This window comes from Solanum lycopersicum, chromosome 8, assembly GCF_036512215.1.
Source record: "Solanum lycopersicum chromosome 8, SLM_r2.1".
NCBI classification, from domain to species: domain Eukaryota; kingdom Viridiplantae; phylum Streptophyta; class Magnoliopsida; order Solanales; family Solanaceae; genus Solanum; species Solanum lycopersicum.
Genome location: NC_090807.1, coordinates 67824677 through 67841148, shown reverse-complemented (window position 1 = coordinate 67841148; position 16472 = coordinate 67824677). Strand labels below are relative to the sequence as shown.

The 16472-nt window shown below is 35.7% G+C and overlaps 4 protein-coding genes and 1 non-coding gene across 8 annotated transcripts; 2 read left to right on the top strand and 3 right to left on the bottom strand.

Annotated features, from left to right (window-relative positions):
* Positions 1-54: 54 nt before the first annotated feature.
* On the top strand, positions 55-2973 carry LOC101266543 (uncharacterized). 2 transcript variants are annotated; one of them, XM_004245417.5, is made up of 7 exons: positions 55-163; positions 236-530; positions 605-905; positions 1265-1423; positions 2050-2345; positions 2429-2542; positions 2643-2973. In XM_004245417.5, the coding sequence occupies exons 2-7, from the start codon at positions 333-335 to the stop codon at positions 2652-2654; spliced, it is 1080 nt and encodes a 359-aa protein (XP_004245465.1). In that variant the 5' UTR covers positions 55-163; positions 236-332; the 3' UTR covers positions 2655-2973. The 2 variants fall into 2 exon arrangements, with proteins under 2 accessions (XP_004245465.1, XP_069143968.1); XM_069287867.1 differs by having other exon boundaries at positions 148-530.
* Positions 2974-3089: 116 nt separating this feature from the next.
* On the bottom strand, positions 3090-5958 carry LOC101267149 (uncharacterized). 2 transcript variants are annotated; one of them, XR_011211047.1, is made up of 3 exons: positions 5396-5896; positions 3603-4192; positions 3090-3403 (listed from the first exon to the last, which is right to left on the bottom strand). XR_011211047.1 is itself a non-coding variant. In XM_004245419.5 (3 exons), the coding sequence occupies exons 1-3, from the start codon at positions 5765-5767 to the stop codon at positions 3201-3203; spliced, it is 936 nt and encodes a 311-aa protein (XP_004245467.1). In that variant the 5' UTR covers positions 5768-5958; the 3' UTR covers positions 3090-3200. The 2 variants fall into 2 exon arrangements, 1 of the variants encoding a protein (XP_004245467.1); XM_004245419.5 differs by having other exon boundaries at positions 3832-4192; positions 5396-5958.
* A 1262-nt stretch (positions 5959-7220) lies between these two features.
* Positions 7221-11022, bottom strand: LOC101267433 (oligopeptide transporter 7). The gene is made up of 7 exons (XM_004245420.5): positions 10554-11022; positions 9902-10395; positions 9726-9823; positions 8574-9143; positions 8247-8502; positions 7988-8170; positions 7221-7912 (listed from the first exon to the last, which is right to left on the bottom strand). The coding sequence occupies exons 1-7, from the start codon at positions 10588-10590 to the stop codon at positions 7301-7303; spliced, it is 2250 nt and encodes a 749-aa protein (XP_004245468.1). The 5' UTR covers positions 10591-11022; the 3' UTR covers positions 7221-7300.
* Positions 11023-12158: 1136 nt separating this feature from the next.
* Positions 12159-15815, bottom strand: LOC101267728 (probable serine/threonine-protein kinase WNK10). Of its 2 annotated transcripts, XM_004245421.5 has the most exons (7): positions 15284-15815; positions 14358-14395; positions 14022-14249; positions 13701-13921; positions 13454-13611; positions 12975-13368; positions 12159-12897 (listed from the first exon to the last, which is right to left on the bottom strand). In XM_004245421.5, exons 1-7 carry the CDS (start codon positions 15368-15370, stop codon positions 12263-12265), a joined length of 1761 nt encoding a protein of 586 aa, XP_004245469.1. In that variant the 5' UTR covers positions 15371-15815; the 3' UTR covers positions 12159-12262. The 2 variants fall into 2 exon arrangements, with proteins under 2 accessions (XP_004245469.1, XP_004245470.1); XM_004245422.4 differs by lacking the exon at positions 14358-14395 and having other exon boundaries at positions 15284-15768.
* A 67-nt stretch (positions 15816-15882) lies between these two features.
* Positions 15883-15956, top strand: TRNAV-AAC (transfer RNA valine (anticodon AAC)). Its single transcript has one exon. It is a non-coding gene; the product is annotated as a tRNA-Val (tRNA).
* The last annotated feature ends 516 nt before the right edge of the window (positions 15957-16472 follow it).

The following is a 16472-nucleotide window of genomic DNA, read 5'->3' as shown; positions in this document are numbered from 1 at the left end:
TAGGATCCAGATCTTGATTTAAATCTTCGCATTCACGAGCTACTAATATTTTGTTTTTGATCAAAATATCTTTCACCTTTTGAAGTGAAGTAAAGTGAAACAGTTTAATGGTCCCCTTTTTGTTCACACTTGGTATTATACCAAAGTAACGAATATTAGACATGTAAGTAGAATTATTTTTATTTTTCGTTTAATTTAATACAAATTTAGCCCCACTTTCCTTTTCTAAACGCAGCGGCCTACCTGGCAATTGGCCTCAACTCAACAAAGTTTTGTCAGTTAAAACTTTAACCATAAAAGAAGAAGACGAAGAAACCCTAAAAAGAGCTTCAATGGCGGGAAGCAGTAGTGGGAAGCTGATACAAGACCTTATATTGTGCGCTGCAAGCGCAGCATTAAGCATGGCTGTGTTCTTTGTTGGGCTTCGTCATCTCGACCCGAATCGCGAAGCTTCTAAGAAAGCTATTGAATCCCGCAAACACCTCTCCAAACGCTTAGGTCGCACTCTTATTTACACCACTCCCTATGAGGTATACACATCTAATTTATTTTTGACAAAAACGAAATTTTCAATAGAAATGTTTAGATTAATTAAGGCTTGCAGGATATGATAACTGGGGATGTTGTGAATCCAGACCACATAGATGTGGAATTTGATTCGATTGGGGGGCTGGATGGTATTAAGGAAACTTTGTTTCAGCTGGCCATTTTACCTCTGCGAAGGCCGGAATTGTTTTGTCATGGAAAATTGCTTGGTCCAATGAAAGGGGTTCTATTGTATGGACCACCTGGGACAGGGAAGACGATGCTTGCTAAAGCCATTGCCAAAGAGTCTGGTGCTGTGTTCATAAATGTCAAAGTTTCTACTCTAATGAGCAAGTGGTTTGGTGACGCCCAAAAGCTCGGTGAGTCTTTCACATTTCCTTTGCATAGCTAAGTTTGTTAGCTTTCTAATTTTGTTTTAATTGAAGGAGCTATTCCAATTTGCCTTTACAGTTCCATGTGGCACTGAAAGGAAGAAAACCGAAAAACTTAGGAGCTTTTGCAGGGTTTAGGTTTAGCATGCAACATGCTATCTTCCTTCATAAGTGATTGCTAACAATTGCAGCTAATTCTATAGTGGGAAGGAAGAAGAAGAAGAAACTGGATAAGACTAGACTGCACCTTTATTTTCATACTATGTTGGCATTTACTAGCTTTAATGTCCAATTTTCCATAATAAGCATATGACCTTTGTTTCCCTCTTCTTTTTTCTATTTGGCAGTTGCTGCTGTTTTTAGCTTGGCCTACAAGCTCCAGCCAGCTATAATATTCATTGATGAAGTTGACAGTTTTTTGGGCCAGCGTCGTTCAACAGAGAATGAAATGCTGACTAGCATGAAAACTGAGTTCATGGCTTTATGGGATGGTTTTACTACTGATCGTGAGTGTAACAATCTGCATTTGGTTTCCATTTTGCCTTAACAAGTCCTGTGAATAGCTAGTTTCTTTTTGTCCAACTGCTCTTCATTGTCAAATTCATTTATAATTCTAGCTTTACCCATGGAAATTAAACCAATTTTTGTATTTGCACATTTGTGTCTTCTTTGTTTGAATATTTCTGTAGCATCCATTCATGGTGTTTTAAAAGTAAGCTACATACATAATTTAAAATGTTATTTTTGATTGATAAACAATTCTGTTTCAGTAGTTTACATACTACCTTTATGCTGTAGGACACAGACATATTTAGCTGCACTGGTAGCATGTCTTACTTTAGTACGTTATAACTCATCCCTGGTTCGACATGACATGCCATCCCCTTTTGCCTCCATGCTTTTTATATGAATAGCTTGCAGAAAATGTGGCCATGAAACTGATCTCTCCACTCTCCACTCTCAAACTCATCTGTTCTAAAGAAACTTAGGAAGTCTCTTTTGTTAAGCTTTCATTTTGACTAACATAATAGTCATGGATGAATGATATAGCACTTCTAAATATGTTGTTTGATGAATGCCATACCAGATATGAATTATGAGTGACAAGTAAATGAAATTTCCTTCTGTGCAGAGAATGCTAGAGTAATGGTCCTGGCAGCAACCAATCGCCCAAGTGACCTTGATGAGGCAATAATTAGACGCTTTTCTCAGGCATGTGAGATTGGAAAACCTTCTCTTAGTGATAGAACAAAGATTCTGAAGGTAGTTTTGAAGGGTGAGAGAATCGAAGATAACATTGATTTTGATAGACTTGCTGGCTTGTGTGAGGGATACACTGGTTCAGACATTCTTGAAGCCTGCAAGCAAGCTGCCTTTATTCCTCTTGGGGAGTATTTGCAAGATGAGAAGAAAGCAGAGCAATCACAGGTGGCTCTCTCTCCCTCTAGATCAAATATCTGTGCATTTTGTTCTGACTTGTAGAAAAAGACATGGTAACTCCTCAGTTACAGGCACCAAGACCATTGTCTCAGTCTGATATAGAGAGAGCAGTGGCTGAATCAAAGAGGACCAGGGTTTCTGCTAAGAAACCAACTATTGTGAGCTTTCGGTTGGATGATTATGAGGTTCTCACTTATTCTTTTAGGTTATATCAAAATGTAAAGTCTGTTTGACAGATCATTGGTGTCTTTTCTTCAAATAACAATATATTTTTCATACTTTCAGGATTTAGACTGAGACTGGCTCCAGTTGATGACACACTTGACATCCGTTGAAGATATCATTCTTTAGGCGTGGCCCAGCCCTTTTTGAATCTCAATGCTCTAACCTGTTTAGGAATTGGAAGATATATAGGTCATTTAACTTGCATTGTTTCAATGTTGTAAATACCATGAACAAGTAAGTAGTCATTGTTACAAGGTTCAGTTTAAATTTCTCCTCCACGAGCGTTTAGCTGCAGCACACTCATGTGGACGCATCCCCATAGTTTTTTTGAAGACTATATCATGTAATATTGTTTGTTATTATAAAGGAATTGTCTTTGGAAATACCCCAATCATAGCTATTCCAGATAACTTGAATGACAGAAAGATACTCGAAGTGCAGCTTTATCCCTTCTGAAACTAGTCTCCTGTGACTGACCTGACAATATTTTACTGAATTTATGGATAATTGCAGTGAATGGCGCTTTTCAAGTATAATTCTATCTAAGCAATTGTTAGAGAGTTAATTTACTGGGTCTCTGTATATACACTCAGAAGTAATAAATAGGCAACAAGATGTTTAGCTTTTATCCGTCTCTGAAATTGATCTATCAATGGGAAAAGGGCTCAAAATCCTCAGCTTAAAGCATAAATCCAGGCCAACTCCAGCAAAAAGGAAGATCAAAAGATTCTCCGAGACATAGACTGCGCCATCAAGAGCATGGGACCAGAAGCTGGCTGCATCCAACTCCAATGGTGGTCCACCTCCAAGTGTAGCAAGGCCTGCATTGAATGCAATAGAATCTTTTTAACCTTAAAAAAACAAATTATCGCAGAAACTCGTTTTGGAAAGAACAGGATCATATGTACAGACAAAAAATCCAGAATACTTCAATTTATCCCAAGGTAGTAAGATGGATGGAACTGAATATGTGTGCATCGATAGCAACGAAACAAGCATCCAAACTCAGCAAGGAATAACCTTGAGATTATTGTTTCTCAGCACATTGAACCCGCAATCTAGCCAATCAATTACTACGCCAATTGAACCCTTCATTTTGGTATGTATGCCTTGCGTAGCCCCATAATGAACCCTTGATGCTATAAAATCCTCAAGACTTTGACCTACTCCTTCCTATTCCAAAAAATTACACAAGAATATGGAAGGAGAAAGGCGACACATTACAATACCTAGCATGAGAGTATAATACCTTTGACAACGCCAAATGCTGCAGATGTTCCTGACTTGAGTTGAAAATTATCGAAGTCTCTTCTTACAGCATAGCGGAAGGTTACACCAAACAAAGCACAACTAATAAATGTGATTGACAGAGGGAGTATTAGCTCAGAACTGCTGGAGATACGACTTAAGAAAATGGGAAGTCCTGCAAGTGTGCCAACAATTGCAGAAAGTGAAGCTGCTTTTACGGATTCTACTCTTTCCTCATCTCTATTCACTACATCTCCGTCTGTTGGATCTCTCTTTCTAGCATCACCACTAACGTTGAGGGAACGCTCAGCTTCTTCAATCATTGCTCTTGCTTCTAAAATATCTTTCTGGCATTCTGCAATCTTCAATTGCATCAACCAATCAGTACCTTAACTATTAGAGAGGACAAAAAGTTGATCAAGAAAAGCTCCAATGACGTCTTTAGAACATCTGAAATACTAAGAACAATGTAATCATTCTTGAGACGTTTGGACACTTGAAGCACCCTCCTTTTGTAAGGTGCTAAAACATTTCAATCAATCATTCAACTATGCTCAATCCCAAAGTAATAGATATCAGTTCTAAAAATCCTTTTGTGTTCATTATGCTCTATTTACACAATGATCAAGGGCCGGGGGACAAGGTTCCTTAACGGTTTCCTGAAGTTCGACATTCTGTAAGTCTCACTTTATCCAACACGAGAACACAAGGGGTTAAAACATGATTTTTGTAAATCTGGACAGAGTTTGCTTCAGAGTCCCCTTTGCCCGGGTATGCCTTAGTAAGAAGTTCGTTTACAATCCCTTAAGACAATGCATTAGTTTTTTTTGAGCATATAATCAAGTAACTCTATTATGGTCTCGAAAATTCATAGAATTTACATCTACAGACTACTATAAAGCCTCCAAGTATTTCAAATCATTGCTCTGGATTTTACCATGGTTAAGCAATTGCAAATTTGCAATTCAAAACAATCTATGCATAATGACAAAAATGTAGGATCCAATAATATTCCCAGTCAATATAAAAAGAATATCCAAAACAAAGTTCTCCCTTTCTCTCAATATATAGCTAGAATATGATACTATACATACTGAGATAACAGCATAACATTGAACAGCAGAGGGCTACCTATGCCCAAATGCATTGATTCACTTGTTCCTTTGTAAATAGAGTTATACAGTCATATTGCGCATATGTTTACTCAATCGAATTGTTATGACTAGACGAAACAATTGAAGTCCGAGTAAGAAGGGATAATAAAGATTTAATTTTTCATAGCGTTCGAGTCAGCTTTCACGCCCCTAAACTAATTCTACGCCATACCTATCTCCCACCAACAACGCGTACCAAATAACTCTATCCAATCAACCACAGTTACCATATAACTTTATCCATCACAGCTAAGACAGAAGTAAAGAAATCACATACTAGTATTTTTGTGTCTGTTGAGATTTATACCTGACACCTGATCGCAAATGTCTGTTTACTTTTCGTAACATGTGTACATAAATTATATATTAAACCAACAATTCAGCTTAATCCTTCAAATATATAAAACATACCTCAGAAGTTCTAGTTTCAAGCTGGGTGATATAATCCTTTAGCAATTTAGCCTCCAATTCTTGTCTTTCAATTTCAGCAAGTTCTTTCTTTGCCATTTCTACTCTCAGCGTTGCTTTCTCCAACCCATCAAGTAAAACCCTATTTTCTTCTCTCTTCAAAAGTTCCTCTACTCTTTCGTCCACTATACCAGTCAATGCATCCTTCAAATTCCCCATTTCACCATTTTCCGAGCTATTACTGCAATTTATGCTTAGAAATTTTGCCTGCCCTGAAAATGGAGCTGTGCTTGAGAAATTAATTGGGGGAAATGCTCTTCTGCTGAAGAGGATTTTTGGATATGGAAGTAATGAGGAAATTGATGTGCTCTTCATACTCAGCTTTTCTTCTTATCCTCTTGATTCTTCAAAAATGAAAATTGATACAATTATCTTTTTAATTTATTGGAATGTGTACAAGATATAATTTTTTTTTTTTTGAAGAAAATTCAATATTTACTCTATTCCTATGCTATCCCTTCATAATTGATGTATAAATAAGATAGGAAAAAACTCAAATATCTCCCTACCTTTGAGAAAGGTTTATTTATGTCAATCTATTAAAAATTTAGCTCATTTATGTTATTTTTATTTGATAATATTATGTCATTATTTATTAACTGAAATGATATATATAAGTGTCAAATTTTTAACAAATGACATAGATAAGTTTTTTTTTTCAAAGTTTGATGACATAATTGAGTCTTATCTCGTTATAAATAATTTAATTAATGTCGTGGTTGAATCAGCAATGATAGCCAACTCATTTGGGTTATGAAGGAGTATGGCGTTAAAAGAATCTAACAACCACCAAATCATCCTGATTGGTATCCAACCTTTTTCATGTCAAATGAAGGCCAAGTAGTGTCAATGTTTGGAGCAACTTCCATGATATACAATTCAAAAGATGACTCAGTTGTATATTCAGATGTTACTAACTGTTGTGTGCAATTCTACATTGGAAGTCTAGTTTGTCCATTTTCAATGGAAGAGACACAGAATGCAGCAAAGGAAGTTTGTATCAAAACAATTGAGTTAGAAATAACTTGTAAGAGTAGTTTCTTTTCAATTTTTGTTTGTTATTTCAAATACACGCACATGGGAAGGATATCTTTAAACTATATTGCTTCTGAACTAGTTTGGTGCTAATAGCTACATGTAAAAACGAGAGAGTGTGTGTAGATTCAAGTGCAAGCTTTTGTTAACTTTGATATTTGAACTAGAATTGTTCCTACTCGACAATAGAATATAAAAAAACTGGAATCCATTGGAATATGTACCAAATGTATTTCTGATAGTTGAATCTACAAGGAGCTTGGATAGATTGTTGACTATACTTTTCCCAGATTGGAAGAGTGTGGTCATGTTGTATTATTTTTCAATGATTTTTCTTTCCCGTCCTCTGCTTTGAACTTCTTTTGCAGGTTAGACGTCTAAAAGGCTGTCAATGACCAACCACAAGAGTTTGGAAAGGAAACTGTTGGCCAGCTTATCTTTTGCAGTTCTTAAGTTAGTTTCACATAGATTCCAAACAATATTCGCGGAAGCCAAGATTGGCTGTTATTTGATTCTTGTGAGTAGCAGCCTAGCCTAACTGCATTTATCACATTGATGATGCACCAACATTTACTTATCTTGTTTCTTCCTGTTCCCCATATTGTTGAGTTGGAGGAAGTGGCTGCGCTTTAATTTGGTTTAGTGGGATACAAGTATGTTATGGGTTTTATGAACTCTATAGCTTTAGCTGCAGCTACTTTGACGAATTCTCGATAAAATTCTCCAACTGAAGTTGACTCAACAACCAATGATGTACTGTTTTAAAGAAAATGGGATTTACACAAATGCAAATTTATGGTTGATATTCACAATTCAATAAACAACAGGGCAACCCTCTATAACAATGCCTCTAGCTGTTGGACAAGCAGCATAAGGACATCCATCAAGATCATTTCCCCACCAGTTAATAGTTATGTTCTCCAAGCCCAAACACAGATATATAAGAACTGCCATAAATGCCAAACCAGCATCAAGTGCACCCGAAAGAACGTAGTTATGTCGTTGCCACCAATCTGGTCTATATCGATAAACAACAAAGCCAGACAAGAACCCAACGATGATCCAGGTTGTGTAGTTCACAGCAGTGGCTGGTGGCATCATCCCTGTTGCTCCTATTAGCACTGGCATGTTAATCAGTTTGATCCATTCTTGCTTAGGAAATGCCCTCGCTGCTAACCACACAAGTACCGGTGCTATCGCGCCAAATAAGAAGAACCAATTCACCATCCCATAAGTTCCCAAGTCTCCGAAAATCCTTCTTGGTGCAATCAAACCCCAAATCACTGATGCATCATAAAACACATGATCCGAAGGACAAGTCCACACCGTGTTGGACAACGTCTTGTCGCATATGTCTGGAATCGTTTCCATTAACCACCACGCTGTTCCCAAATACACAAACCCTGCTATTAGAGTACCTACTACCTGCAGTGTCCATTTTCTACTATTGTAAATACGTAAGAGAATCATCTATATTATCCATTATAGCGAGTAGCTTACCTGAGCCATAAACATTATTCTTGGAGGAATTTTCATGTAATGGCCAAGCTTGAAGTCTTGGAGGAAAGTTATAGCTTGAGTCATACTAATGTAACCATAGACCTTGAAGCACATGTTAGCGACCGGATATCCTGGATAAAGGTATCCTATGATATATTCCGTGATGACATTCAACCCTGGTGTCTGCAATGTTCAAAAATCATATATATAAGTAATTAAGTGACTTTTCTGTTACAGATAGTTGATTGATCCTTGTTACCTGGTTGGTAATGGCGGTGATGATTCCTATAGGAAGGGTAAAGAAAAAGGCAATGACACAAGCTAGAATAACTCCCCACCAAGGTAACTGAAGTTGCTCATTGTAATATTCACAAGCAAAGATAGTGAGTGTAATGTTGGCGACAAGAATGCACCAAAACCACCACTCAGGTACTTGGTTATACTTGCTCATTAGTCTAGTGTGTATGTCCATTTTCTGATCTTTGAAGCTTGATTTGCTCTGCTCCCATATCTCCCTGCAATCCATAAAACTCGTTATAACATTACTTTCTCTTTTTTTTCATGTATAACTACTCTTATTTCTTACCTTCCGTGAAATAAGAGAACATGCATGACAGTAGCACTGAGAGCAGCAAAGCCAACTCCATAAGTTACCGCGAAGAATGTACTAAGATAAAGATGTCCTTGTCGCTCGTAGGCATCAACGTCAAGATGGAAATTAGAGTCAATTATACTTGATATGTTGTAAACTTGGCCATTGGAAGTGAACATTTCGTCAGAGAAAATTGGGAATGTTTTGGCTTTGAAGATATCTAACCAGTAACATATTGGAGTCAAAACATACATAACAAATATGAATCCAGCAGCAACATTAGCTGTAGCAAACCATGGGCTAGCTAATGGGCTTCCAAGGTAGGACGAAATAGAGGACCAATCAAGGCCTATAGCTCCAATTCCAAGCCCCTTTAGGCCCGAACCTAGTTGTTGGGCAAACACAGATTTGGGAAAGATCCAACATATCCATGACAAAGATGTCAACATTGAAAAGAGATATCCAGGGAAAATGTAGTATGCAAAACTGCAGATAAAGGCTACTATAAAGAACTGAGTACGCGTTAGCCCTCCTTTACAACGTTCTTCTTTCTCGTGTAAAGCCCTGCAAATGAAGGAAGCTCTATGTTAAAACTAACAAGCGCTGACAGATGTATGTGAATTTGGCAATCAATTCCTGTGAAGCAGAGTAGTCCCCTATGGGACATCCTATGGTTATAACTTGAATCACAGTGTTACGAGTTTGAATCTACAATTCAGTTCACTAATTTGTGGCAATTATACGAAAAGTGGATAAAAGTTTAATCTTGAGAGGAATTATTACATTACTATAGAATAAAAACATGAATCTTTTTTAGGTGAAAGGATCCTCCATTACTATTACTCTGTTTTCAAGAAAAACAAAATTGATATATATCTAATTACCTAACATAATGAAATTTCCATATAAAATATCTTCTAAAATTATTGATTTTTCACCTAATTCCCAAAGATATTATTTTCAAAAACAAAAGCAACCTGTGGGATCGCTGTCGTATTTATCAGCCGCAACCTACCAAAAATAATAATAGTGATCCGTCTAAATACTCTTGAAACTATTTAGCAGAAATTTATCTTGTATAAAAATTATTTTTTTCTCCTTGAACTTTTCGACAAAGAGGTTTGAAAATTATTTTACAAAACTTACCTGAATAATGAGACTTGGACAAGATTGGAAGGCCACCACATGGCTGCTGGCTCAACCAAGTACTTTCTGAAAATTCCAGCCCATCCAAATCCCAACACCTACCATTTAAAATATCTTATTAACAAAGTTTAAGTTATATACGTCATCGTCGTCAGTTAGTCGTTACGATTAATTACCTGTGTTGTGATGATAACAATAAGAGAAACAAAGAAGGTAATGTCTTTCTTATAAAAGACTTTAACAGCAGTGACAACATGAATAGCATAAACAGTTCCAGCACCAGAATTTGCAAAAATGGTGATGAGGACATGTTCTTTAACATTAAAAGGGCCTGGATTTAAACTGAATTCCCATTTAGATCCTTGCAAAAATACCCTTTTTGTTATCTTTGCAGCCATAAGTTGACCCAAAGGAACCACAGCTATTTGAGCTGAAATTGCTGTAATTGTCAATGGCTCTGTTCTGTACCAAAAGAATTGGTTCAGAAATGATAACAAAACACAAGAAACTGTCCCTAAAAACCACATTCGAAAAGTTAAAACAGGTAATGAAGGATCATCAGTTGTTGGAACAGTAAGAGCAACTTGTTCGACAGGAGAATTTTCATCTTCATCATCCTTGTGGACTTTAACATTAGAGCTTGATGCAATGCCATGATCAAAATTGGATACTACAAAACAGAGAGAGATTTCAGTTTTGGATCTGAAATACACCTTTCGGATCCTTTCATAAATGTTGTTACAACGTGTGAGAACTGATTCGTTTTTTTAGGATCTAATATCGACATTTTTAAAGAATTAAATTGTGTTGGAGAAAAAAGAGTCTTACACAGAGGAGTCTTGATTTCTGATGCAGATTCTTCCATTGGTTGAATTTTTTTCTTTTTTCTTTTTTGTATGTGACAAATGATATGTATGAATTATTACCTCTTACCTATATATTTGCATTCAAATTTTGGAGAATCTTTTTTTTTTTGTTTCTGTATTATTGGATTAGGTGAATGCTTGAATAGTACAGAGAGAGAGAAGAGCCAATGGAAAATGGTGGTTTAGATTCATTAGAATTTGCATTTAAACGTGGAAGAATCTGTCTACCTAACACGTAACACGATAACGGGCTGTGAAAATAATTTTTTTTATAGAAATACATTACTATACAGATCAAGCAACTTTAACTTTAAAAATTCATTTTTAATCATTAATTAACTAAATTATAATCATGCACATGTTTAGATCATATATATAAAAAATAAATTGAAATAGGAAGAATAATTTACTACGTTGATACTCAAATAGATGATTTGAAGAACGGTAGTATCTTTTCTTTGAAAAGATCCATGAAGGTGACATTTTTTCTTCACAACTAAAAAACAAAAAAGTTACAAGTAGGTACACTGTTATTTGGATCAAGTTCTGCCACGTCATAATGCTTCAACATAATTCATAATTTTGATGATATAATCAGTTTAATATCAAAAATTGAACACATCTTTATGAATTTGCTTTTAATTATATCTTGTCTATATATGCATGTGATTATGACCGCTGTGGTCCATCATAATTACTTACCCAACTTGTATTTTGTTTTATTTTTGTGACGTGAAAACGATCACCTAAATAAAAAATTTTAAAACTATATAGTATATACGCATATAGACAAAAGTCGAATTGACTTAACGAACATAGATAGACATTTGAGTAGTATTCGGGAGATGTGTGTACTCAAAAAACTAGCCACTTTTATTTTTCAATCTTATAATTTGAAAATAACTGTATGCTATAATTTCAAATTTCATATAAAAAAAATCTACGACAATATCTTGAAATTTCAATAACATAAATAAAAACTGTTATTTATCGAACGTGTACTATTCAGAATTTTCATTAACATTATTTTTATAAAGACTTATCAGAACAAAGGAAAAATTACGATCATTTATTTATATTAGTCAGTCAACTATGCATAAGATCAAGATGGATCGACCAAATGAGTTTTGTTTTCTATGATCGATTAAGTTCGATTCATCTTACATTAATAATGTTTATGTTGAACGTCAAAGTAATTGTAATCTTAGTCATGTGCATTAAGACTTGAAATGCATTCAATTTTATCGTCACTTAAGCCTTAAGGTGTGGTAAAGTCTATTCAATATAAAAAAAATTCTGTTCTTCAGTTGCAATGTGTAAAACACTTCACTTTTTATTGGATTTGTAGTTCTTGATTGTTGAATTTTATCGTTTTTTATTTTATTGTTTTCAATAATCCATCTAAGTATATTGTTTATTATTTTTCAATTATCACTCTCTCTGTTGTACATGGATATGGTGCACTTTCTTTGAGAAACAGCCTCAAGGTTTGGTATGCTTTTGTTGTATGTTCCCGTTGAGCAACTCACAAGTCAAAAGAAAACACCAAGGCTCCACTAGGAGCATGTATACAAACAATTCACTTCATTGACACTGTTAGGTGGTTTGATAAAGAATGAAGTAAAACCAAAATACGTACCAAACAGTAGCTCTAAAACAAAATTGAACAAGCTAAGTACATATTTTATTTTTACCAGTCCACTTCTTTCTAGCATTTTCAATTGCCTCCTCTCTCATTCTCAAGAGTTCACGACAAGATTGTTGATACTGCATATCAATGGCATCAAGTTCCGACTTCAGATCGTGCAATTGATTTTTGTCATTTGCCCCGTTGATAAGAGAGTTAGAACTGAAATCATTAGATATGACATTCAGCAAGCTATCAGAGGAGATCCCTGAAGTTTTGGTGGTACAATCACTCATTACAGCATCACCTAGACTCCCCTTACTGTTGCTTTGAGTGTGGACATTGATGTTATCTGACTCATTGCCAAGAGACCTTAAAACGTTGTTATACTCCACATCTGAGGTTGATGCTATCCCTTGATTCAAAGATGTAATGCCTTCACAGACAATAGGATCTTCGATTATCAAAGTTGAATCATCGGATAAGTTATTCACTGCAGACAAACTCCCAAAAGAATATTTCTGGATTGTTGAGAGTTTGAAAATGAAGTCGGTAATCAATTCAGCTATTGTTGCCACATCGTCATTCAACAACTCAAGCTCCTCTGCCATCTCACTAGCTATTGACATCACAGTGTCAGCATCAATACAATATACAAAGTGCACATGCCTGATCCGACCTGTTAAAAATAGAGAAAAGAGTCAAACATTTGCTTGCAAATACTCCATGTATTATTCTGTAAGAATGATCAAATACCAGCCAATTCAGCTATTCGCAGTGAAAACACAATTGAACGATCATCATGCTTGTCACCTTGTAACCTAAATTCGTTTCTCCCATTTCGTCTCACGATTTCTAGATTAGAAAAATGAGGAGATGCAGTCTTGCTTTCTATGGACATGCCACTGTGCATCTTTTGTGCAAGGTCTACATCCATGAAAATCGACTTTGGCAAGCTTTGTGCTTCAGGCACAAAATTTGTGGGCTGCAAATGATCACATGCGGGGGTTTTCAAGCTCTCAGATGAAAGAAACGGGTCTTCCAAAAGTTCAGCTGCACTCAATCTTACTGATACTGGGGCCAAACATTTCTCGACAAATTGTTTTACATGAGGATCTGCTACTTTTGCTAAAGACGCTGGCTTTATTCCCTGAAATCAAATATTTTCCTTAGCATTGCAATTATTTTCAAGTAGAATAAAGTAACAGTAAAAGCCCAAAACAACTAAAACTCACCGACGTGACTTTCTTATAAATTTGTGCTTGATTTCTACACTCATTATATGGATATTCACATGTTATTAGCTCCAAGATGCACATGCCAAAAGAATAAATGTCAACAAGTTCATTATATTCTTCATCATATAGCTCAGGCGCCATAAATTCAGGGGTACCTGATAAAGAGAAAACACAAAGAATGGCAAGAGGGGTTAACAATTAGTTTTGATGGAGACAAAACAGTAAGTCTAAGTCAAATAACTACCAATAACACTTCGAACAGTAGGTTGCTCCATAATTGTCGCCAATCCAAGATCTCCAAGTTTAACTTCTCCATGGTTTCCATTGATGAATATATTGTCACATTTCAAGTCTCTATGTATAACCGGTGGATTGTGACTATGGAGATAATGTAAACCTTGGAGAATTTGTCTAGCCCAATGTTTAATGGCTTTAGTGTCAACCGTCTTATGCTTTGTCCGATAGCTAAGAGGGAGAGAATGCAAAAGATGTAAGAAAAAGAAGATCTGGAGGTTGCATGAAAGATAAATAAGAAGGGCAAATATGAAAGAAATATAGTACTCACTGCCTTAAGCTTCCTGAACTAAATAATTCGGTGATCATATTAATACTTTTGTTCACATCGTCCACCCATGAAGTATATAATTTTATAACGTTCTCATTCTTCAACATTTTCAACAAGTGAACCTCGGAATATGTTCTCTCCAAATGTTCAGGCGACTGCAAAGCATCATCTATGCAAATTTGATTCCAGGCAACTTCTATTCCATCAATATTGTCAAATGCCTTATAGCTACATATGAAAAGATTTGAAAATCGCTAAAAACTTGAAAATGAATAATGATGATGAGGTAAGACTTCAAACGCAAAAAATAAAAGGAGATGGGTGTCGGAGCCATACACAGTCTTAAATGCTCCACTTCCCAAGATTTCACTATACTGGAGGAAGAGAAACAAAAAGAAGGTGACAATACCACCAAAACCCACAAAATTACACAAATGAAACAGAAACAAAATTAATATCATATGATAACCAATCACAATCATGTCTCAAAATTAAATTTTGAGTTTATAACATCGTTGACGATCTTTCTTCCTTTTATAAAGATTTTGAAGCTTTTTCTGACCTAAAGTAAACACTTCATGAACCTCTCAACTCTCTTCATAGGTGCTTGAAGAACCCTTTGCAGAAAGGCAAGCATAAGGAATAACAATAGCAATACACTCACCCTTCGTGTTTTTTTTAATGACCATTCGTGACTGTCCACCAAGGCTTAGACAAATGGAAGAATCACCTAGTTATTTTATCTAACAAGTGCTTCTGAATTTATCTCATCTTTTAAGAATTTTATTTTTGCTTTGTTGATTAATAAACCTTACAGTGCTTTATAGCAATATCACATATGGGGTTCTCCATTCTTAGAGAGATTCAACTTCCTCACGTGTGCGCAAGCAAGCTTGCAAATAATTCATGTGATCACTCTACGTTATTTATTAAACTGGTTTATGCTTGTAGCTACCCCAGGGGGAATACGTGTAATAGCCCCACAGGGAACTCCTGAAATCTCATGACTCTCAACCACTTCATTGACGACTACACCACTCCCTTGAATGCAATGCGCTCACCCTTTGTATGGGATAAGCCCTTTTTAACAAGACTCACTTTCAAATCAAATGATACAACTACCACAATTTTCTAGCATTAACTTATAAAATGAAATGAACAATAGTACAACAAGCGGGACCTACAGTTGTGTTATCAGATAATCCTAAAAATAGAAACTTGGCAAGTATACATAGAGAAGAGAAAAAAAACACAGAAATTACCCGAATATATCTCTCGTCTGGTGACACTTCAACAATTTCAGGTTCATCTAATTTCACTTTTTCAAACCAAGAACAGGCAGAATTCATCTCTCCACACCCAGAAACAAAAAAAAATAACACAAAAAAAGAAGTAAACCTAGAGAAGAAGAAAATTAATGAAATCAAAGAAAAGGTTCAGAAAATGCTTCACAGGCGACAGAATAGGAATCAATAACTCTTCCAAATCGGAATTGGAATTGAAAAAGCTCAGCTTTCAGCAAAATTAAACCGGAAAAATTGAGAACCCCCATTTGAAGAATTCAACTGATTAACAATCGGACACAGTATTGAAACGCATATAGCTAATTAGGGCAAACAAATCTCAAAATCCCTAAAAAATCATAGTTTGTTAATAGAGAATTTAGGGGAATGGAGAAGAGAGAAGCAGCTGGAAAAATGGCAGTTTTTGAGTTAAAGGGTTAATAATTTGTCAACTTCAAATAATCAACTTGCTAATCGCCGTTGATTTAACATCTAATTAGCCACGTATTACAATGTTAAACGTAATTAGTGTCTAAAACTTATATGTTTATAAACAAATTGGTACTTTTGAATAACAGGGTTTCGTGGTGTAGTTGGTTATCACGTCAGTCTAACACACTGAAGGTCTCCGGTTCGAGTCCGGGCGAAGCCATTTTTGTACTTTTTTCTTTCTCCAAGCTTTGCCTGCTTGTGTCTTAGACTAATCTCATTGCTACATTTTGTTAACATTCAGGCATCATCAATTCCACTCCAAGCTTTGCCTGCTTGCGTCTTAGACTAATCTCATTGCTACATTTTGTTAACTTTCAGGCATCATCAAGCAGCAAAGTTATTTTTGCCAAATCGGGCGCTTGTTTTGATATATAATCAATCAATTTCAATTGGTATTCTTTTCAACAATAACTTACATGTATTTGTTGGATGGCTTGTTCTCATTCTTAATTGTTAGATATGAGTAACATTTCTCGGTGATTTTCACTCCAAGACAGACAAATCTATACTTACCCACTCTTGGTGTTTATATAAACCAGACGTATGTGATTGGTTGGTGTTAACATTTCGGTGTGGACAAGTTTTTATAGAATTGACACACTACTGATAAATCATGATAAATGCAATCAAAAGTTGGCACCTGAATCCATTTGCAATCTGGAGTTCCATGTGAATA